Genomic DNA, 23,129 nt, shown 5'->3' on the forward strand with positions numbered 1-23,129 from the left:
TATGAAACTAAAAAAAGAGCTTTTCCTCACTTATTTCAGTACAAAAAATATTTTGTCATCCTCATATGGTAAAAATCTGCGCAAAATATCTGAAATACAATTATACCTATTGATTTTTTCTCATTTAGGATCATGAAAATGCCTAAAAAAAGCAAATGTTATATGTTCTTACTGTTCGTGAGTCAATCTGACCCATATTGGCAGCTGTTCAAAAGAAACTACAGACCTAAATTACAAAACACTTCTGTGTTGTATGTCACAGCTCTTCAACTCTAGTCCTGAAGTACCAGTGTCTATTTATTTTCAAAGTTTGTGAAAATAAGAAGTTGTTTCACCTGTTATTGTCTGTCCCACTTTTTGAGCATAGACTTGAAAAGGACTTTTACAACTTAAATTGTTTAGTTTGGTATCTTTTTAGAGGGAACACTTCACAGATAATTGTACAAGTAAAGATCAGTGTAAAAGTAAAGTTAAAATTAAATTTAAAATATATATTTTTATATTTGATATAAAATGTCTATTTTACAAATCATGTTCAACCCTAAAACTTAAAGAAATTCAAAATTTAACATCTGAACAAGTTCTGTGCCAAATTTAAGTTGATTTCTCAAAAAAAAAAAGAACTTTCAATAAGATGTTTTGTGCGCAGTACCAAACTTTTCCACTAGATGACATCCAGATTCCACCAGTGACCAGGGCTGGATTTCCCGAAACCTTCTTAACTCTACCTTGAGCTGTACCTTAACATTAATACATGTCTCCCGAAATGTTCTTAGTTAAGTATACCTTCTGTAAGTCATACTTTTGTAAGGTTGGTCTGGACCACTCTTAGCTATACCTTACAGTCAACACTAATATAATTCTGAAGCTGTAATACATCCAGTGTTCGAAAAGGATTGTGGCAGAGAATAAAATTTGCAAAGATTCACTGCTAAATTCAAATGTGCTTTAGCGCTGAAGCAGTGACAGATGCGTGTGCTCTGTGCATGTCATGTGTCACAACTATTCTGTGTTTTTAACCTCATCAGGTTTATTTTACTTCAGACATTTAAATACAAATTTGAATTAAGTAGGCTACTGCATAAAAAAGACAATGATAGTTTGTTAAAATCAAATTCCACATATCTATGGTAGCTGCAACAATAACCCTTTCAATTATATAATTTGACGAAGAGTTTTATTTATATCAGATACACATTGTGTATGAAACAATAGTTCACTCTATTCTTCTCCCAGTTCACCGGCCACATACTTTTATGTATTTCGGTGAAAATTTCATAAATCCGACAGCTCTGAATTGCCGTGCAAACTCATCGCACAACACAACACATTCACTTTCACATATTTTACAATCAGAATATATCATGTAGCCATGACATAGTTAAAAAGTTTGTGAATATTTTGAATAAAAAAAAAAAATGTAAAAACGATATAAACACGATACCTGCATGTCTGCCAGCTGCATGACGCGTCTCCAAGGAATTAAAACTTGGTTCTATAATAACGCTCGCTTTAAAATCACGCTGATGGGGGCTCTAGCGTCCCCAGAATATACATAAATTACAATATAGATTTAGTTTGCAATTTGGATTACTTTTAACATCCACTGAGTACTGATAAATGAGTGAATTATCGATTCTCGAGTCATCGATATCAACCAATTCAACACCGCCTCCATACACCAGGTAACATAGCACTTAAGAAGATATACCTTAAGCAACCTCCTAAGGGATAGTTTTGGGAACATGCCTAGAAATGGTATATCTTCAGTTAAAGTCTACCTTTAGAGTCTTCGTGGCATGCTAAGAGACAACGTTATCGGGAAACCCAGCCCAAATAAGGACTCGTCGATTTCCATATATGGTTTGAGTGATTTAACATGTTAGATCTATTAATCACAGTGGAAAATAACTCGATAAAATTAACGCATTTAATGCACTTTGCAATGCACCCCCAGACATACGCAGGCCATCTGACATATCATACAGTTGATTGACGACTAATAATAAGGAGGGTGATGTAGCCTATAGAATCTAGTTAGAATGTTCGTAAAATTCAAGATATGAGGCAAAAAAATTAGTTTTTGTCCCATATTTATATCATATACTATATTGCCAAAAGTATTGGGACACCCCTCCAAATCATTGAATTCAGGTTTTCCAGTCACTTCCATGGCCACAGGTGTATAAAATCAAGCACCTAGGCACGCAGACTGCTTCTACAATCATCTGTGAAGGAACGGGTTGCTCTCAGGAGCTCAGTGAATTCAAGCGTGGTACCGTGATAGGTTGCCATCTGTGCAATAAGTCCATTAATGAAATTTCTTCACTACTAAATATTCCAAGGTCCACTGTTAGTGGTATCGTAACAAAGTGGAAGCAATTGGGAACAACAGCAACTCAGCCATGAAGTGGTAGGCCACGTAAAATCAGAGCGGGGTCAGTGCATGCTGAGGCGCACAGTGTGCAGAAGTCGCCAACTTTCTGCAGAGACAATACCTACAGACCTCCAAACTTCATGTGGCCTTCAGATTAGCTCAAAAACAGTGTGTAGAGAGCTTCCTGGAATGGGTTTCCATGGCCGAGCAGCTGTATTCAAGACTTACATCACCAAGTGCAATGCAAAGTGTCAGATGCAGTGGTGTAAAGCAGTGGTTCCCAACCACATTCCTGGAGTACCCCCAACACTGCACATTTTCCATGTCTCCTTTGTCTGACACACCCATTTCTGGTCTTGGAGTCTCTGCTAATGAATTGATGACTTGATTCAGGTGTGCTTGATCAAGGAGACATGCAAAATGTGCAGTGTTGGGGGTACTCCAGGAATGTGGTTGGGAACCACTGGTGTAAAGCACGCCGCCACTGGACTCTAGAGCAGTGGAGACGTGTTCTCTGGAGTGACAAATCACACTTTTCTGTCTGGAAATCCCATGGAACAGTCTGGGTTTGGTGGTTGCCAGGAGAATGGTACTTGCCTGACTGAATTGTGCCAAGTGTAAAGTTTGGTGGAGGGGTTGTTTTTCAGGGGTTGGGCTTGGCCCTTAGTTCCAGTGAAAGGAACTCTTGATGATTCAGCATACCAAGACAATTTCATGCTCTCAACTTTGTGGAAGAGTTTGGGGAAGGCCCCTTCCTGTTCCAACATGACTGCACACCAGTGCGCAAAGCAAGGTCCATAAGGACATGGATGAGCGAGTTTGGTGTGGAGGAACTTGACTGGCCTGCACAGAGTCCTGAACTCAACCCAACAGAACACCTTTGGGATCAATTAGAGCGGAGACTGTGAGCCAGGCCTTCTCACCAACATTACTGCCTGACCTCAGAAATGCGCTTATAGAAGAATGGTCACTAGAAGTAAACACACTCCTAAACCTTGTGGAAAGCCTTCCCAGAAGAGTTGAGGCTGTTATAACTGCAAAGGATCAAGAATGGGATGACACTGAAGTTCAGGTGCATGTAAAGGAAGGCATCCCAAAACATTTGGCAATATACCAAAGTGCATGCATGAAACTATTGAGAACACACAACAACCATATATGAATGCATGAGAACAGAGATCTCATTGAGCCAAAAAACAGTGAATTAAAAGCCTGTTTCTGTCATTGTTTATTATTTTGCGCATACATAATTTACATAGTTTTATGTATTTTATTTGATACAAATTTATACTTATGTTGACATGTAAAATTGTAACTAGTTCATTCTTCATTTGCCTAAATCAACTCATTGGAACTGTTTCTTGACTCTGGCTTCTTTACTCCTTTCTCAGTCACTGGATATTAAAGGGTTAGTTCACCCAAAAATGAAAATTCTGTCATTTATTCACCCTCATGTTTTTGCACAAACAAAACACTCACATTGCTCAAGTTTAAGCCACTGGAGTACTTGAATTATGTATTTTTCCTACATTTCTGGACCTTGGAGTGGTAGTTGCGTTGGATCTCTATGGAGAGACAGAAACCTCTCAGATTTCATCAAAAATATTTTAATTTGTGTTCCGAAGATGAACGAAATTCTTACGGATGTGGAACGACACAAGGATTAGTAATGACAGAATTTCATTTTTTGAGTGAACTAACCTTTTCATAGGGATATTAGTACAGTAACAATAACCAGCACATTATACAGTCTCTCAAACATGAGGTGTTTCCTGTCTGTGAAATTCATTCCACACTGATAATTTGCAAAAACAGTTCTCTCATACGTGAATAATCATGTGGTACTTAAGGGCTATTTTATACCCAAAACTTTTCCCACAGTGACCACATGTAAATGGCTTCTCTCCAGTGTGAACTCTCATGTGTCTGTTAAGGATTCCTTTTCGGTTGAAACTTTTTCCACATTGTTGGCAACTAAAAGGCTTCTCTCCAGTGTGAATTCTTATGTGGTCTTTAAAGTGTTGTTTTTGATTGAAACTCTTTCCACACTGAGGACATGTGTAGGGTTGCTCTCCAGTATGAATTCTCATGTGGTCTTTAAAGTGTCGTTTTTGATTGAAACTCTTTCCACACTGAGTGCACATGTAGGGTTTCTCTCCAGAGTGAAGTCTTGTGTGTCTGTTAAAGCTTCCTATTTGAGTGAAACTTATTCCACACTGTTGGCAGGTGTAAGGCTTCTCTCTAGTGTGGATTCTAATGTGTCTGTTAAAGCTTCCTTTTTGAGTGAAACTTATTCCACATTGTTGGCAGCTGAAAAGGCTCTCTTCAGAGTGAATTCTCATGTGGCAATTAAGGTTTCCTTTTCGGTTGAAACTTTTTCCACACTGTTTGCAGGTGAAAGGCTTCTCTCCAGCATGAACGCTCATGTGAACTTTAAGGTTTCCAATTTGAGTGAAACTCTTTCCACACTGAGGGCAGGTGTAAGGCTTCTCTCCTGTATGAGTTCTCATGTGTCTGTTAAGGCTTACTTTTTCAGAAAAAGTCTTTCCACACTGAGGGCAAGTGTAAGGTTTCTCTCCTGTGTGAGTTCTCATGTGTCTATTAAGGCTTTCTCTCAGAGTGAAACTTATTTCACACTGAGGACAGGTGTAAGGCTTCTCTCCAGTGTGAGTTCTCATGTGTTTTTTAAGGCTTCCTTTTAGATTGAATCTGTTTCCACACTGTTGACAGGTATAAGGGTTCTCTCCAGTGTGAATTCTCATGTGGACTTTAAGGTTTCCTTTACAAGTGAAACTCTTTTCACACTGAGGGCAGGTGAAAGGTTTCTCTCCAGTGTGAATTCTCATGTGTCTTTTAAGGCTTGAAATTTCAGCAAAATTCTTTCCACACTGTTGACAGGTACAACGCTTCTCTCCTGTGTGAATTCTCATATGTCTGTTAAGGTGTACTTTTTGAGAGTAACACTTTCCACACTGTTGGCAGTTATGAGGCTTCTCTCCTGTGTGAATTCTCATGTGTGCTTTAAGATTTTCATGTTGGTTGAAACTCTTTCCACACTGTTGGCAGATGAAACTACTTTTACTACCTGTCTTTTTAACCCTTTTTTGTAAGTAAGTATTTTCAGTCTGTGAACAAGTTTTTTCTCCAGTTTTGAAATCAGGATGACTATTATATTGATCATTCTCATCCATTTCATTCAGTACTTCACTCTCCTCTTTCAGTGCCATCAGGTCTAAGGCAAAAAGAGACAAATGCAAATTAACACCAGTTCTATGGCACAAAGCAATAGACAACAAAACATTTAGACATGTAAAGCATCAAAACCAACATACAACTAGATCCTATACACAGTGGCATAGTCGGTTGCTCAAAATGTTTAATCTTGATCAGAATGATCTGGTTTTGGAAATCCAATGTTTTGCTATCCAGGATCAGGTAATACATTTTAATTTTGTGCTGAAAGAAAAAGAGGGAGATTTGAAGACAGAGAGATGAGACAATGCAATAGATAAAAGCTTGAATGAAGGGTTATGACTGGGCAAGAGCTTTAAGACATATGTTGATATTAGAAAAGCTTTCCAGTGCTGGAGAGAGCTAAGCGAGAAGGCCTGAAAACAGATGCGAGGCTGCTTTGATTTCGCTCTACACCTGAGTAACACTGGGTTTGAGTGTCATGATTGTCTGGGGCTGCTGTGCTGTTGGCAACTAACAACGAACTCATGTTTGTATTTACTCTTGCAAACTGTATAATCATTTTTGTGCTTTCTTGTCGTTCATTCATCATCTGTCCTTTATATTATTATAATTATTTTGTTGCATCTCAAGTGTGATTAACAGACATCTGTTGGTGCTTTGGACTTGATTGTTGACAGCAAGTTTTGCTGCCTGCAAGTTTTGCCATTGGGCTGCTGCGAGCTCTCTACCCTGTTGTGTATTCCACCACTTTCGGCTCATCAAATGGGCGAGTTACCGCTCTATCAGTTGTGTGGTTTGTTAACTGCTTGCTATCTGGATGTGTGGTCTCCTTCTTAGCCTGCTGTTTTTGGTGATGTGATGTATGGGGTTGGCTAACGTGGTTTTCGCTAGGGATTGGCATTGCTCCAACAATACAAACATGCCTCAATCAACAGTTTTTCAGTTCGTCTTTTTTGCCTTGTCTATTATACATTATGGAATTTGGATATTCTCTGGCTAAACTAAGGGCCTTGAACTGCCACCTGCATCTTGATTATCTGATGTATGAATACTGCTGGAGTCTAGGAATAATCAGTCGTCCACGATATGAGTATCCAATGCTCCAATCCTGATGCTCTTCCATGCATCTTTGTTATCACTTCTCCTTCACTGATACTCTCTAAATACCACTCCATTATCTTTGATATCTTGCATGAGCATGCTCCTGCTAGGATCAGATCAGTCCCTTTCACCTACACTTCCCCTTGGTACACTCCTGAGCCATGCATCTTAAAGGCTACTGGTAGATGTCTTGATAGTCTTTTCAGGAAAACAAGCCTCACTGTTCATTATTTAGCTTTTCTTGCACACCTCAAAAAATTACAAATCTGCTCCTTCTGATTTTGTCTCTGCTATGATTAACAAATCAAGCAACAAGCCAAAAGCATTATTTAACAACACACAAGCTCACCAAACCTCCATCTCATGATGCTCTAGTTTCAGATTAATTTTGCTGTTCCTACTTGAATCATAAACTGGAAAAGAGTGATGTCATGGTCCTGTGTTTTTCTCGTGAGGTGACTGAGTTTAGTTTCTTGCCTAATCTCTCCTTGAAATCCAAATCTTCATCCTGTTGACTTGACACTGCCCCACTTCTCTCCGGAAATTATGCATATAATTTTAATTTCATTAATACAGGTCTTACCACTGCTTCAATCCCTCTGCCACTCAAAACTGCCAGTTACCCCAGTTCTAAAGAAACCCAACCTTGACTCCTCAGTTCCATCTAACTGTCCAATTTCAAATCTACCATTTACTGCTAAATGACTGGGAAAAAAAGCTGCCTCTCAGCTTCAGTCTTTTCCCTTTGATCCCTTTCAATCTGGTTTTTGCCCCTTCCATAGTATCGAAACTGCCCTTCTGCCAATGTAGTGAATGACCTACTACTCACTGATGACTCTGACACTCTCAATACTTCTGTTACTCAATCTTACTTCCACCTTCGATACTATTGTGATTTACTTATTTCACTCCTCTAAGATGTGTGTATTTCTGTTGATGCTCTTTCTTGGCTTTCCTCCTATCTCTCTGATAGGACAGTTTTACATTTCAATGCAGAATTTTAGATCTCCGACTGACCCCCTAAAGTAAGGCTAGCTCCATCACCAGACTATAATATGTTCAAAACTCTGCTGCAAGAATACGTACCCACACCAAGCATTCTGCCCATATCACCTCTATTCTATTTGATCTTCACTGGCTTCCAGTGGCCTATCATATCAAGTACAGAATACTCGTGTTCACTTTCAAATTATTGCATGGCTTGGCTCCTAGTTATCTCTGCAGTCTACTTCTTCTCTACATCCCGACCCGATCACTTCGGTCATCTCCCCATCATGGCAGACGACAGCAGGCTCTGGGCGCATGGCGAACGGCGGCAACTCCTCCGCTCCCTCACTGATGGCAGCCACCCCACCTCAACCCAGGAGCATAGCATCGGACTCTCAGTCCCACCTGTTTTGTCATTGCTGAGGGGGATTGCGGTGCTGAGGAAGCCGAGGCGGTGGTGCTGGAGCAGTGAGGGTTCTCAGATAGCATGTCCCTCCTTCCTCCCGGGTTTTAGCACCCGTGTAATGTGGTTAGTTGATCAAGGAAATAAGAGGCGGGATTTGGTTTTCATCACAATGCATTGTAGAAATTATTGATTTTAACATGCAATAAGTCAGAAACAATTTCACCCATCCAAGTGCACACACATGCACACCGTGAACATGAACCTGGAGCAGGTCGCCCCAACATTGCTACCGGCTCTCTCACATCATCAACACACCCTGCCCTACTTACCAATTTTCCAACGCATTAAAGCTTCATTTAATATAAGATTTGTGTTCAATCGGTTCTCTGCTTTTCTCTCACAGAATGGCCTACTTGTCTGGCTTCATAAGCAAATGCTCCACAGAGACCACACTGCTAATCGTTGCTGAAACACGAATGTTTTACATTATTAATTTTCAGGGTTCGTACAACCTTTTGAGAGTGAAATTCAAGCACTTTAAATCTCTAAATATTATCCAATTTAAATGTTATTTTTAATGTCATGACCAAAAGCATTAATTGTTCAATAATTGAAGATTGTTCCCATTTGTAAAACTAAGTTTCAAGATGTAGAAGAACTAACACCTGGCAAACAAATGCTTTTATTTAAAATAAAAAAAAAGAGATATGAAATTACCACTATAACCAATAGATGGCAGCAGAGGAGCACTTATTGGCCATTTCCACCCCCAATCTATATTTTTTCACATATTTTGCTTTTCAAATTTATATGCAAATATAATCACTGAAGCTGTCTGTCAGTTCAGCATGATACTATAGAAGAACAATGGTACATTTTACAAGAGTAGAATATTTAAAAATTAGATTGTTGTTAAAAGTCATTTTTTCTGCATCTCAAACTCAGTGCTTTACTGTCAAATGTGGATTTTCAGGAAATAAACATGCAATATTATTAAGAACTGCACTTATTAGTGTAATTTATTAAGGAATCAATAAGACCCTGCCCCTCAGTACCACCATCTGTAGAAGTGAATATCTGGTTGAATAACTAGTTCTTCCAATGTTTCATCAATCCTACCGTGAGTCCGATGATAAAATCAACACCATTGGTACTGCATTTACAGTGTGTCCAATCACTGAGGATAGAAAATTCTGATCTAGTCATAAGTGTTTCATTGCTCTCTGTTCTACTTACAACATATTAAACTCTGATTTTGTGTTGCTTTTTAAATCATAAGATGGATATGATGGTTTATTGGCAGCTCTGGAGACTCAGTAAGAGCCACTCAAGTTTGAATTAATTATGGCTTTATTTTATGTATATTTATTGCTATTTATGTTCAGGTATATTAAAATGTTAGCAGAGCACTTTTGAGTATGAATATTGCTTTTCCATTGTTCTCTATTCAGAAGTAGATATTGGGTTTAATGTTACACAAAATAACTGTTTTGTTTAGTCTACTTCTGTATTATTCTCTATTTCTGTAGAGCTGGAGATTTTAATGAGGATCAAATGACTAAGTTCAGCTTTGATAATGAAACCAACCTGTTTGTTCCTCGGTTTCTTCTTGTTTCACACGGAGTGTTTCTTCAATCTTCATATCTTCACTCTCCTCTTTAATAAATGCCATCTTTATAATAGTGTTTCACTTCACCAGGGGTTTTTCTGTGCATTTGTCCTGTTTAAGATGAGAACATTTAACAGAAGGAAAAATAAATCTCTGGGTGTCTCAATCAGCTTTAGTTCAGTAGTTCATTGCACTGGTGACAGAGTCAGTCAGAGTTAATGGACTGCTTTAATGCTGAAAATTAATAAAAGTACAAACAACACAGACATTTCATATTTAAATATTTATTATATATATATTTTCATTTATAAATTACAATAAACAGATTACACTTTCATGAAAATATTGGCAGTTGGTTTGTATAAGCTGTCACACGTTTTTGTTTGTTGATCATTTACACTGTTTGAGCAGCTCGTGTCGTGATCCAATCGTTTCTTTTTTGTGAAGTATTTTATTCAGTTGACTCGGAGTTTCGACAAGCTCAGTTTCTCAATCACTATTAGCCAGTGACCGAATTAGTGTTTATGATAAATGATTCACGATATAGGAAGCGAAATGAGACGCAGGTTTACGGTTTCTCATATGTGGATGCGCATTACTCACACAAAACATCCTTTATTAAAGTTAAATAAAGCATTAGAATGTTGCATTCAATAGTAAATAAACTAATTTCACACTGCTTGTAAAAACTATAAACACTGAACTGTTAAACATACCTTTATTCAGCCGAATTACAAAAGATGCAAGAGTGCGTCGCAGCCTTATGATGTCATGTCTCCACACCAAAATAAAAGTCCGTTTCACACGCTGCTGTCTAATAACACAAAAGTGCATAATGTACTCTTTATTTTAACAGGATATTCCCTGTATTAAGAAAAAAAAAATTATATTGACAAATGGGATTAAAAACAAACATGATATAAAGAGTATGAGTTCATACACATGTTCGAATTGAAATATAGAGTCAGTATGTTTTTACCAACATTAGAAATCTGGACATACAAAGTTAATTTGAGTCTGAAAATGGGTATAACATGTCTAAAAAGGTTATCTAAAGAATCAGTATAAGTAAAAGAAGCAATAAACCTTTGCAAGTATAAATGTAATTCATTCAATACCAAAACAAATTTAATATAAATTTTACAGATTTTCAATGAAAATCAAAACTAAGTCTTCTTCAATGTCAAGGGTAATTTGTGTGAGTTGCTGCCTATGTATTCAAATCACCCAATAATGAGTGAACACAAACACAATTCACATCTGCTCCACAGAGAACTCTGCAGTTTTAAAATTAGCTAGCTCAACAATGTTCCCTTTACACTTATAAAACCACTTGAGGGGGATTAAATAATATGTGTGGGGGGAGAGTATATATGTATTAGGGCTGGGCGATATATCGAATGCTTTTGTCACGCGCATTTCGTCAGTAAAGCCGGTTCCCTCATTACCACTAAATCGCCATCACCTTGCTTTCAAATGGAGCGCCATTTAATAGACAGAGCCGTAGTTCACTGATAAGCCACGCAATATCGCGTTCAATATCGACGGCGATTCATATCGATATGTGTATGTATTAATGTTTTATGTATTAATACATGTTATAATACATTTTGTCATTGAACATTAAAATTAAGTTGGCCTGTCAGAACTGTTTTCACTTTGGCTCAAACGTCACTAGCTTTTAATCTAAACTGCTATTTGCATTTGCATTTCACTAGCCTGTTAACTTGTCATCCGTGCCTACCGTCCTTTTCCTTGGAGTCCACCAAACAACTGTGGTAAGCCGGAATCAGTCAACAAACACGATGAGTCATGTCATTCTCTCGTGTTATTGTCACTTGCACTGCCTGTCACATGTTTAGCATAGCCTTCTCTGTCAGCGATGAGTGTTTTCCATGTCATAAATGCAGGGAAATATTCAGTCTGACAGAAAAGATTTCAGAATTATAGACATGCATTCAAACTCTAGATGCTGTTTTGGATGTGACTATCTTAGCAAACCCCTTACATTATTTGGTTCCAACTGTAGAGCCCCTGCAGCAGGGCAACTGGGCGACTGTGAGATGTCATATTATTCACATCAGCACTAATGATGTAGGACATTGCCAGTCAGGGATCACTAAAATTAATATTAAAGAGGTGTGTGAACTTGCAAGTATGATGTCAGACACTGTAATTTGCTCAGGCCCCCTTCCTGTTCGTTGGAGTAATGAGATACTTAGCAAACTATCAGGCTTAACCATCTGTTAGCTGTCTCACGTCACAGAATTCAGAGAAATGTCTGTTCTCTGCTGTGACTGACTATTAAAGGAGGTCCTGAATCTACAATGTTGCCCTTCCTGGTTAGATCATGTCCTATAGGAGGTTTTTGTCCATCACAAACACTCTTCAACTTGGCGATCCTCAGGATGATGAAGAAAATGAAAATGACTGCTTGGGGTCGATCAAGCCTCTCTATCACAACATAAGGGATGCCTGTTCCAAATCGAAACATCTCCATGATGGTGGCATCCAAGCCGAGGTCTGGACTCAAGCAGTACATGAAGAACAAACACACTAAATGGGGCTAAAAGCTTTTTGTCTTGGCAGACTCCATGAGCGGCTACACCTGCTAGTTCTTTTATGAGGCCAATTCCATGCCATCTCAGAATGGGCTGAGCTATGAGATGAAAAGTCAAGTCAAGTCAAGTCAAATTTATTTATATAGCGCTTTTACAATTGGTAATTGTTTCAAAGCAGCTTTACATATTAGAAGCACAGAAAAAAAGGGAAGTGGTTAAAACTGTACAAACAAGCGTGGTAATATGTAACATATACAAGATGGTGCTACATTAAGCCAATGTCGGCTGACTTCCAGGGGTGGAAAAAACCCCTAGGAGAAAAACCCAGCGTGCTAGCACTGGGAAAAAAGTCCTAGGAGGGAAAAAACCCCTTGGAAGATATATATATGTAAATGTATATGGAGATCAAAATCTGAATTGTACATTTTTATTATAGAGATTAAAAATCGATTATATATAAATATATGTAAGCGGATACGGGGATCCTGGGCTACGTTGTAGTCAGGTCCAGACGCAGGTTCTCCATCTGACCTGGATACGGCCTGGATCCAGCACCCGGCAAACCTCAGGATAAGCAGAGAGACAGATATTAGCGTAGATGCCATTCTTGTTCTGATGTACAGGTATATCTAGTGTTATAGGAAATGTTCTCGGTTCCGGCCGACCTATTTATTGCAGCGTAACAATCCTTTAACGGATTTGAAAAATGTTAATGTATTGATAATGTGTTATGTGTATGCAAGAGCAAAGAGATGTGTTTTTAGTCTAGATTTAAACTGACAGAGTGTGTCTGCTTCCCGAACAATGCTAGGAAGATTGTTCCAGAGTTTAGATATTGGTCACTGGTTCATATTGTATGTCGACAACTTTTACACCAGTCCCATGCTTTTCAGAGATCTCCTTTCTGAGATGATTTGGGCATGTGGCACAATTTGTCCAAATAGGATTGGTTTCCCAAAACCACCAACATACTACCGCGGAATGCTCCATGAAGGTCCATGCAATGGCACAGAGAGGATAGGCTGTTTTTTCGGAATGGAAAGACACCCGAAAAGTGCTGATGTGCTCTACTTTCTACAAAGCATATGGAGGTGACACACTGCAAAGGTGCTGTGCTGGACTACAACAGGTTCATGGGGGAGTGGACCTGTCCGATGCCCTCATTGGATATTACAAAGTGCTCCAAAAGACACAGAAGTGGTACCGATCCTTCTTTTACCACTTTGTGAATATTGCTGTTGCTAATGCTTTCATTTTGCATCAGCATATGGCCAGAGCAAGTAAGGAAAAAAACCAGACCCAGAAAGCATTAGGGAAACACTTGTTCTGGAACTTACAGGCTTGGAATCAAACACAATTGCTCATCAGGCTTCAAATGTTGGTCGCCACAACCCAAAGCACATTATTACAGACGACAGCACTGCTGGATGGCGAATGTGCAAGATTTGCAAACAGAAGACACCAGTTATGTGTGCAACATGTGAGGTGCCACTGTGTATTCGGCCTAAACATGACTGTTACAATGACTGGCATGAGCAGGGTGGATAATATTAATCATCATGTTTATAATGTTTGTAATGTTTTCATTTACATGTTATATTGTTCAAAACATTCAAATCTAACAGTTGTTCCAGAAATGTTTCCAAGTTTAGGTGGATACATCAGACCCTGACAAATAGATTTTGACAGGTAATGTAGAAGGCAATCTATTGTAATTTGTAACTGTAATTTCCACTCCTGTGCAGTTGATGATGATTGTGCATAATAATTGGCAGTTATCTTGTATTGTTTTTTCTTTGTCACTGCATTCAGCTGCCGTGACATTTTTTCAAACTGTGTGTGAGAAGTTACTTATAACTGCTGAATAGTTGTGATATATTTAATAAAGTTGAAACAGTTACACACTGTTACAGGCAAGTCAACCAAGTGGCAGTACGTAGATCAGGAGAGAGAGCCGTGTTCAGTGGGAGCAGGAGTTCTTGTGGCTGAGGAGGAAAGGTGGCAAAATGTTCTGCCACATCTGTAGAAAAGCTAAAATGAGTAACGGATTTCTCCGGAGGTGCACAACGGTGTAGAAATCAGCCTTGAATGATCACAAATGTAGCCATTGCCACATCAAAGCTTCACGGGTTGTAATCCAGACAAAGTGCTGGTGCAGGCAGTCCACTGCAAGCGCTGCTTTGTGTATAGCTGTAACCATGGAAAAGCTATAACGCTGCTGTTCCAGAAGAACATTTTTATTCAGTCCGTCTGCTGATTTTGTTTTGTGTAAGTGTCTTATGTAACAATTTCACAAAGCTAAAGTCAAACCATGCTTGTTTATACTATACATGACATTTTTTGAGTCAGAATTATTTAAGTGGGTAATTATGTTTTGCTTATGCTAGATGCCCAAGAAACCAGCAGTCGACAGGCATTCCTTATCAGAGCATCTGGACAAAGCTTAGTGAACAACTAGAAAACAAGATCACTTCAAAGTCTATATACACTTTTTTAAAATTAAACAGACACAATACATGGACTGCTGTAGAATTTACATATTAAAGTGGTCATGAAACAAGTGACAGTAGTGATGACACAGATTTTTAGTCTGATCTTGAAGTTCCACTTCAGAAATGGATTGAATTCATGCCTGAAAGAGTTAAATACAAAAACAAGTTCTCTAAAACACAAAAAAAGGAACACACAATTTTGAAGCCTGGCATTTGGACGCATGTGATAAATCATCACATTTGGCAAGAAGTGAAAAGCTCTTGCACATTTGCCTTTAGAAGAGCTAAGCTCTATCCATCAGCCACATAGAAATACATAAAAATCAGAGGCAACTGTAAGGAGTGTTGTGGCCACATTTACATAAAATGTGACAGAGATTAATTAAGAACACTGATGACTGCCTGCACACTGGCTGCTCCTAGCGTGTGATGTCTGGTAACTTGCATGTGCAGATAGCCAAAAAATGTGTGAGGGTGGAATGGAAATGTATGAAAGGCATTAGAGACAACAAAGCTGATAGATTTTGGATCCTGAGTCAAGCCATCTGCCTAATTTGATCACTCTGCGCAAAGCAAAGCAAGAGAGAAATGACTTTGAATTAGGAGACAAGGATCCTATTTAGTCACTGCAGATGTTAAAATACAGTGCACCTCACAGTGGTAGCATTAAAGACATTGGACTGGACAAGTTTTTCTGTCACTATTGTAGTCAAACACAAATGTATTTGTATAAGTCATTATCAAAAATGTTTACTAACCCCACTATGAGACCAAGTGGCATGTCTGGCCATATCTTATATCAGGGTTTTCCGGTAGGGGATAGGAGCTAAAGTGTGACACGAAGTTAATGCAATAACACATTTGCTGACAGAATGGATTTGCGCAGATGCACCAACTCCAAAAGAGGTTGTAAGCGACTTTAAAACTGTTCAAAATATGTAAGTAATGATTATACTGTTATTGAACGTTATCAAATATGTAAATATGTACTAGGTGCTTTCCTCTCAATAACAAAATTGAGAAAACGGCAAGCATTTTTTTAATAAAGCATTTTTTTTCTAATAATAGCACCGTGGATATGTTTGCAGAAGCTCTGCAAATTCAGCACTTCAGTGAAGTCACGTCACATTTATTTATACAGCACTTAATACAATAGATTGCTTACAATCAAGCAGCTTTACCATCTTAAACGTGAAAAACAGTGTCTCGTTTCATCAGAAGTAGTTTCATCTCTAGGGTGTTCTTATTTTTTACTCACAGATGTCTGACCTCTACGGACTCATGAGAAGAAATGAACTGGAAAATATTTCAGCGTGAAAGAAGGCGGAGCCTCCATGCACGCCTACCTATTACGTAATGGCCACAGACCAAGCTGTTTTGAACTCCAAACAAAATTCATTTTGCCTGAATTTGTTCAAAATGGCATTGCAACAGTTCACCGAACTGGTAAAAGGTCACTATAAAAACGAACAAAGTGCAGTTGATGAGATTTGCTGTAAAAACAAGACAGAAAGAGCGATGTACAGGTTTATATATCTTAATACAAAGCATACCTTTATTCTGTCAATAGAAAGACAAATGTATCAATGAAAAATGTCTATACACAATCTTCAATCTTATAGTGAAGTTATTGGGCCTCATTCATTAAAATTTAGCTTTGGAGGTGCAGCATTTGTCCAGCTAAGATGCTTTTGGTTGATGCATTTTAGAATATCTACATGGCAGTAACATACCAGTATCTCCTTTTGAAGAATATTACTGAATATAAAAATGCATCAACCAGCAATATTAACATCTCCAATGTTGTTCAGTCTTTGTGCAATAAGGATGATTGGTCAGTGTAGTATTTGTCCCGGTAGCAAATGAGTCTGTCTTCCGGCAGTAAAAGTTGGTGTTATGGTTTAATTGATGCCCATGTTAAGTTGTGACTTCTATGCTGGACGTGAATGATCGGCCACAGATTCATTAATTCCAAAAACATGCGCAATATGTCCATTACAATTAAACTCCTGCACTAAATGATGGTATTTTTAAAATATATTTATATATTTTAATAACCTGTAATGACAAATACATTGTAAATGCCTATAAAGTTATTCTTGTTACACTATTCAAACATTACCAAAAACGTACAGTAGTAAATTCAAGGGTCTCACAATTGTGTGACTTTTCAGGTGTCTGTTGAGTGTGTTATTTTATAAATAATATCAAATCTAAATGGTGAATATGCAAGTAATTTCTGAAACTGCTGTTTTTTGTAAACATTTTACTACATACAGAACACTACAATTGCATTACAAAATGAGTTTGCAAATGACGTTTCAGGTCTCTTCGATACATGAAACTCTTCTCACACTGAGGACAAGTGAAAGGCTTGTCTCCAGTGTGAAGCCTTATGTGAATGTTAAGGTTTCCTTTATGTTTGAAACTCTTTCCACAGTGATGGCAGGCGAAAGGCTTCTCAACAGTGTGAGTTATTACATGATTCTTAAGGTGATGGCCATTTCTGAAACTCCTTCCACAATGATGACACACGAAACGTTTTTCTTTCGAGTGAATCCTTGTGTGCTGATTAAGGTTTTCTTTACATCTGAAACTCTTTCCACACTGACCACATACAAACGGCTTCTCTCCAGTGTGAATTCTCATGTGAGTCGTGAGACATTCTTTTCGTGAGAAGCTCTTCCCACACAGTTTGCAGGTGCAAGGCTTCTCTCCAGTGTGAACTCTCATGTGGGCATTAAGGTTTCCTTTACGTGCAAAACTCTTTCCACACTGTTGGCAGGTGAAAGGCTTCTCTCCAGTGTGGTTTCTCATGTGGACATAAAGGTTTCCTTTACGTGTAAAACTCTTACCACACTGTTGGCAGGTGATAGGTTTATCTCCAGTGTGAACCTTCATGTGGACTTTAAGGTTTTGTTTTTGAGCAAAACTGCGTCCACACTGTTGGCAGGTAAAACAACTGTCAGATATGGTTTTCTGAGCTCTTTTTTGTGAGGAATTCTTTTTAGTTTGTGTGGATTTTTCTCCCGTAATGAAATCATGATCTTTCTCTTCCATTTCATTCAGTTCTTGACTCTCTTCTTTCAGTGCCATCAGGTCTAAAGCAAAAGAAGACAAACAGTTAAATGGCATAAAGCAAAAGACATTAAAAGACTGCATTAAAGAAAGCCAACTACACGTATGCTAGATCCTATATTTAGTAATGCTGGGCCAAACAAAATGAAGACTACTCATTGAACAAGTGTGGAGTGCCACAGGGTTCAATATTGGGTCCTATGCTTTTCTCCTTTTATACACTTTCCTTGAGGGGCATTTATTCGTTTTTATTGTTATGACAATCACACTCAGTTTTAAGACAGGAACACACCAAGCCGACACCCACGAACTAGTGGTGACGAAAGCAGACTGCGGGGTTGGCTCACGCTGACAGGGTCTGGGTCCAAAGTTGGCCTGACACACCAAACCGACGCTCGAGACTTGACGGCCAAGTAGCACGTCCGTTCTGCGCCTGCATATGATGAAATGCCTTTCCGAACCAGCAGGTGGCAGTAGCTGAACAGCCAATCAGAATGATCAGATGGACTGACAGACCAACGAGCTTCGACGCCAATTCAACATGTCGAATCGGCCGAAAAAAAGCAGACAAGGACCAACTTCAACCGACTGTCAACACACTGAGAAAACTTAGTAGAGAAAACAAGTAGTTATGCTAGTGACCACCTTCTCACCATGTGTGTGCTTTTGTCATTGTGTTGTATTGTGTAAAAACATAACTATAAAAAATGTGTTTTCCTGAATGTACGCTAAGAGCAAAAGGTAGATTTTATTTTACGGTAGAGTCTCACTGTCTAACCATCAGTTCAGACCACTGGTTTGCCAACTAGGTTAAATACCTTGATTTTTACTCAAGTTATACATTTTATAAACTATTTTAATCAGTTGTAAGTTTGTGGTTTATCAATGATAATACCTAAAAACCGTGCAAACTATACTTCACAAACATTTCTTCTAGAATATGTGGTGCATGTTGTTCATGTAAAAATGTATGCAAGATTAACTATTCTATTAGCTTTATTAACTATTCTTTTCATTTTGTATAAGCTTTTTTAGGAGGACTTAAACTCATGCAGTGGAAGTGTAAATTCTGCTTGTTTTCGTGAAAAAGAGGGCTCAGCTGTTGAAATTGAAGGGGTGGATTCTGGAATCCATTACAACTTTAATATATATCTTTTACATGATTTGTAATCAAGTTATTAATAAACATTTATCATTGTAAATATTTACTTATTTGAACAACTTCAATGTATATTAAAGCATGTATTTTACTTTTCATCTTCAAACACTAGAGAATAATGCTAAAAATTTTCTGTACCTGTCACTCAGAGAAAAGTTCAACTCATCTGTGTCTTGGAAAAGCTACGCATCCTTTGTATTCATCCTGAAGTAATGATGTAGTTAGTGGACTCTGTTAGAGTATCATTTCTGCTGTATTGAATGTGTACGCAAAGCAGCCTACAAACTCCTCGTGAGTGTTGAAGCTGGCTTCTGCTGATGAAACTGCAAACTATTCAGTAAAATTTTCTTCAATTATTATTATTATTAAACTTTTTTTCATTCAAAGAGTGATTTTGTCAGTCGGGCACAAGTCTCTCAAACCAAGATTACAATCCCTGAAAATTTGTTTGATGCAGTAACATAATGGAGCATTTTTAGTGTAAATGTTCATAATTGACTATTATTGAGTTATGAAAAATGTCTTATCTAGTAAAAGCATTTGGATTTAAGAATTTTTAGATTTGGACTGGAAACAAGACTAAACTACTAAGTAAGAAAAGCATTCCCCAATATTTCTGTGATTATTTTTATGCAAAATGTAATATACAAAATATGCTGCATGTACACTGCCCACCAAAAGTTTGGAAACACCCTAGAAAAGTGGGGTTTTGGACAATATTGTCATAAATCCTTTCTAATTTGTGATAATTTTGCACTGATAAAGGAATAACACAAACTACAAAAACATATTTTATTATATAAACATACATAGAAAAAATGTAAATTTTTAATTCATCAAAATATCCAGCATTAACAGCTATCTGACCTAAACTGGGTTCTGATTGGTTCATTGTACTATAAACTTAATTGGCAATCAATTGTTGAAGCTATTAAGGTGTGCTGACCCAAACATCTTTTTAAGCCAAGTTTAAACCAGTAACCACAGCTGGCAAAGGGGCATGTCTGACTTTGACATGTATACATTGCCATTATTATGTAATCAAAATGAAAATTATTATTGCTGGTCTTCAATGATAATGTCAAGTTTCTTTAATGTATTTGCACCAAAAAATGATAAGGATGTATGCTGATATTGTCCAAAACTACACTTTGCCAGGGGTATTTCCAAACTTTTGGAGGGCAGTGTATTATATGCCTAAATGTCCTAAAATTGAAACATACGCATTTCTTATATTTTTTCACTTGCTTAACTGTTTCGTCTTCAACTTCAGGTGTGGGAAACTCTAACCTTGGAGGTCCACTGTCCTGCAGGGTTTAGCTCCATCACTAATCAATTATACAATGTAATTCATGATACAGCTTATAATTTTATAAGTAACCCTGAAGACTTTGTTTGGATTTTTCAGGTGTATTTGATCAGGGTTGGAGATAAACTCTGCAGGTCGGTAGCCCCCAGGGAGCGAAGGTTGGACACCCCTGTTGTACCATAAAATTATCTGTGTGAAACTCTGCAAGAAAATATCTAGTTAAAAATGCAAAGACATCGACAACTAAATGTAATAATATCAGTTTTACATATGTGAATATTATCATTTTCGCAATTTTTAACTACAAAGTTTGAGAAAGGGGACTGTGTACAGGGGGCTCTGAGGCCAGGAGGGCCTATAAGGATCTTCTCTAAGGAGAAAATCCAGGAACAAGATTTCCAACTATTTGTTATCATCAATATACATTGAAAGAATATATAAGAACATAAAATAATTTAGACAGACAAGAAAACAATTTGTTTAAAGGTGCCGTAGAACGGAAATTTGAATTTATCTTGGCATAGTTGAATAACAAGAGTTTAGTACATGGAAATGACATACAGTGAGTCTCAAACTCCATTGTTTCCTCCTTCTTATATAAATCTCATTTGTTTAGAAGACCTCCGAAGAACAGGCGAATCTCAACATAACACCGACTGTTACGTAACAGTCGGGATCATTAATATGTACGCCCCCAATATTTTCATATGCTAATGTTTAAGGCATTAGACAAGGGCAGCCAGTATTAACGTCTGGATCTGTGCACAGCTGAATCATCAGACTAGGTAAGCAAGCAAGAACAATAGCGAAAAATGGCAGATGGAGCAATAATAACTGACATGATCCATGATATTTTTAGTGATATTTGTAAATTGTCTTTCTAAATGTTTCGTTAGCATGTTGCTAATGTACTGTTAAATGTGGTTAAAGTTACCATCGTTTCTTACTGTATTCACGGAGACAAGACTGTCGTTATTTTTATTATTAAACACTTGCAGTCTGTATAATGCATAAACACAACTTCATTCTTTATAAATCTCTCCAACAGTGTAGCATTAGCCGTTAGCCACAGAGCATAGCCTCAAACTCACACAGAATCAAATGTAAACATCCAAATAAATACTTTACTCACATGATCCGACGCATACATGCAGCATGTATGACGAACACTTTGTAAAGATCCATTTTGAGGGTTATATTAGCTGTGTGAAACTTTGTTGTTTAAGGCAGTCGCGAGCTCAGGGGCAGGGAGCGTGAGCATTTAAAGGGGCTGCAGCCTGAATCGGTGCATATTTAGTGATGCCCCAAAATAGGCAGTTAAAAAAATGAATTAAAAAAAAATCTATGGGGTATTTTGAGCTGAAACTTCAGACACATTCAGGGGACACCTTAGACTTCTTTTGAAAACGCATTCTACGGCACCTTTAAATCCATTCAGTGATGGTTTCTTATATTTATATTATATATATTATACATATTTTATTTAGGCTTATTATATTTCCACTTCATTTCATGTATCTATTAAAGATTGAATTACAGAGTTCAGCTTTGAGGATGAAACCAACCTGTTTGTTCTTCAGTTTCTTCTTGTTTCACACTGAATGTTTCTTCAATCTTCATGTCTTCAATCTCCTCTTTAATACACGCCATCTTTGTTTGTTCTTCAGTTTCTTCTTTAATAAACACCATATTTATATCTTCATTCTCCGCTTTAATAAACACCACTTTTATGTCTTCATTCTCCTCTTTAATAAACGCCATCTTTATAATAGTGGCACGTGGATCTCAGTCACTTCATCAGGAGTTTTTCTGTGTTTGGAGAATAATTAAGTAAGCGAATAACTAACAGAAAGAAAAATGAATCCAAACTAAATCTCTGAGACTGTCTCAATCAGCTCTAGTTCAGTAGTTCAGCGCACTGAACTAATTAGTTAACACTAGAACTGCCATGACGGTCAAAATGACCGTTTTGAAATGTATATGTACAATAACTTTGTTGAATAAAAAAATACAATCTTGCTGGTTTGTGACTTTTCCTAAAAGTGTTTCTATTTTTACTTACAATAGATTTTATTTAAATTATATAAAAGGCAAAAAAAATGAGCATTTCTACCTATTAAAGCCATAACGGTCATATTGACCGCTCTAAATCTCGCGCGATTCTATCGTTCTTTCCCGCGGTTTATCGTCTCTGTCAGCGTCTCCAGTACTATTAGCATATGCTCATTTGATTATAAATATTAATTCTTGGACTACAAATTATTATTGCCAAATTATTATTATTATAAAATAGATTTATAAAGAGTTTATAGCGAGCGTTTAGAAAATGTCTAATACAAATAATAGAATGAAGAGAAATATGACTTTTGCCGAGGCCTTGGAAATGCTTCACAATCTGGACAGTGATGACTCTGATGCAGGGGCGCTGTCTGAGGTGGAAAGTGACAGCGACCTTTCCTGGGTGCAAGACAACAGTTCATCCTCATCAGAGAGTGAGTCAGAGTCCGTAAAAAGGAAAAAGAGGCGGCAATCTTCCTCGGAGATTAGGGAACCAGATGTTCCGTTCACAGCTGACGTTCCAGGTAAACTTGGATAAACCCATATTTACTGGTTCAGCTGTTCATGTTATTATTATTTTATTATATTATAATATTATAAAATTATTATTATTATTATTATTATTATTAGAATATTACTATCATTCTTAGGCTACGTAATTGTTATTGTTATTATTATTAGAATATTATTATTATTGTGATATTATTATTATTATTATTATATTATTGTTATTATTATTATTATTATTAGTGTTATATTGTTGTCCTAGGCCTTCCCGAACCAGTACCTGCACTTGA

The 23,129-nt window shown here is 37.5% G+C and overlaps 1 protein-coding gene across 1 annotated transcript; it reads right to left on the reverse strand.

The window, feature by feature from the left end:
• Nucleotides 1-3,595: 3,595 nt before the first annotated feature.
• LOC137025215 (zinc finger protein 585A-like) lies at nucleotides 3,596-22,332 on the reverse strand. Its single transcript, XM_067393241.1, has 4 exons — nucleotides 21,840-22,332; nucleotides 17,027-17,829; nucleotides 9,654-9,738; nucleotides 3,596-5,609 (listed from the first exon to the last, which is right to left on the reverse strand). Exons 1-4 carry the CDS (start codon nucleotides 22,033-22,035, stop codon nucleotides 4,198-4,200), a joined length of 2,496 nt encoding a protein of 831 aa, XP_067249342.1. The 5' UTR covers nucleotides 22,036-22,332; the 3' UTR covers nucleotides 3,596-4,197.
• Nucleotides 22,333-23,129: the final 797 nt, after the last annotated feature.

This window comes from Chanodichthys erythropterus, chromosome 8 (genome assembly GCF_024489055.1).
Source record: "Chanodichthys erythropterus isolate Z2021 chromosome 8, ASM2448905v1, whole genome shotgun sequence".
NCBI classification, from domain to species: domain Eukaryota; kingdom Metazoa; phylum Chordata; class Actinopteri; order Cypriniformes; family Xenocyprididae; genus Chanodichthys; species Chanodichthys erythropterus.

Excerpts from the sequence above, each read along its gene's own strand:
- LOC137025215 (XM_067393241.1), bottom strand. The coding sequence starts at position 22,035 with ATGGCGTTTATTAAAGAGGAGAATGAAGACATAAAAGTGGTGTTTATT. Across the intron at positions 17,830-21,839 it reads AGAAACTGAAGAACAAACAG|ACCTGATGGCACTGAAAGAA; the intron begins GTTGGTTTCATC and ends CTTTTGCTTTAG. Across the intron at positions 9,739-17,026 it reads GTCATTTGCAAACTCATTTT|ATGGCATTTATTAAAGAGGA; the intron begins GTAATGCAATTG and ends ACTATTATAAAG.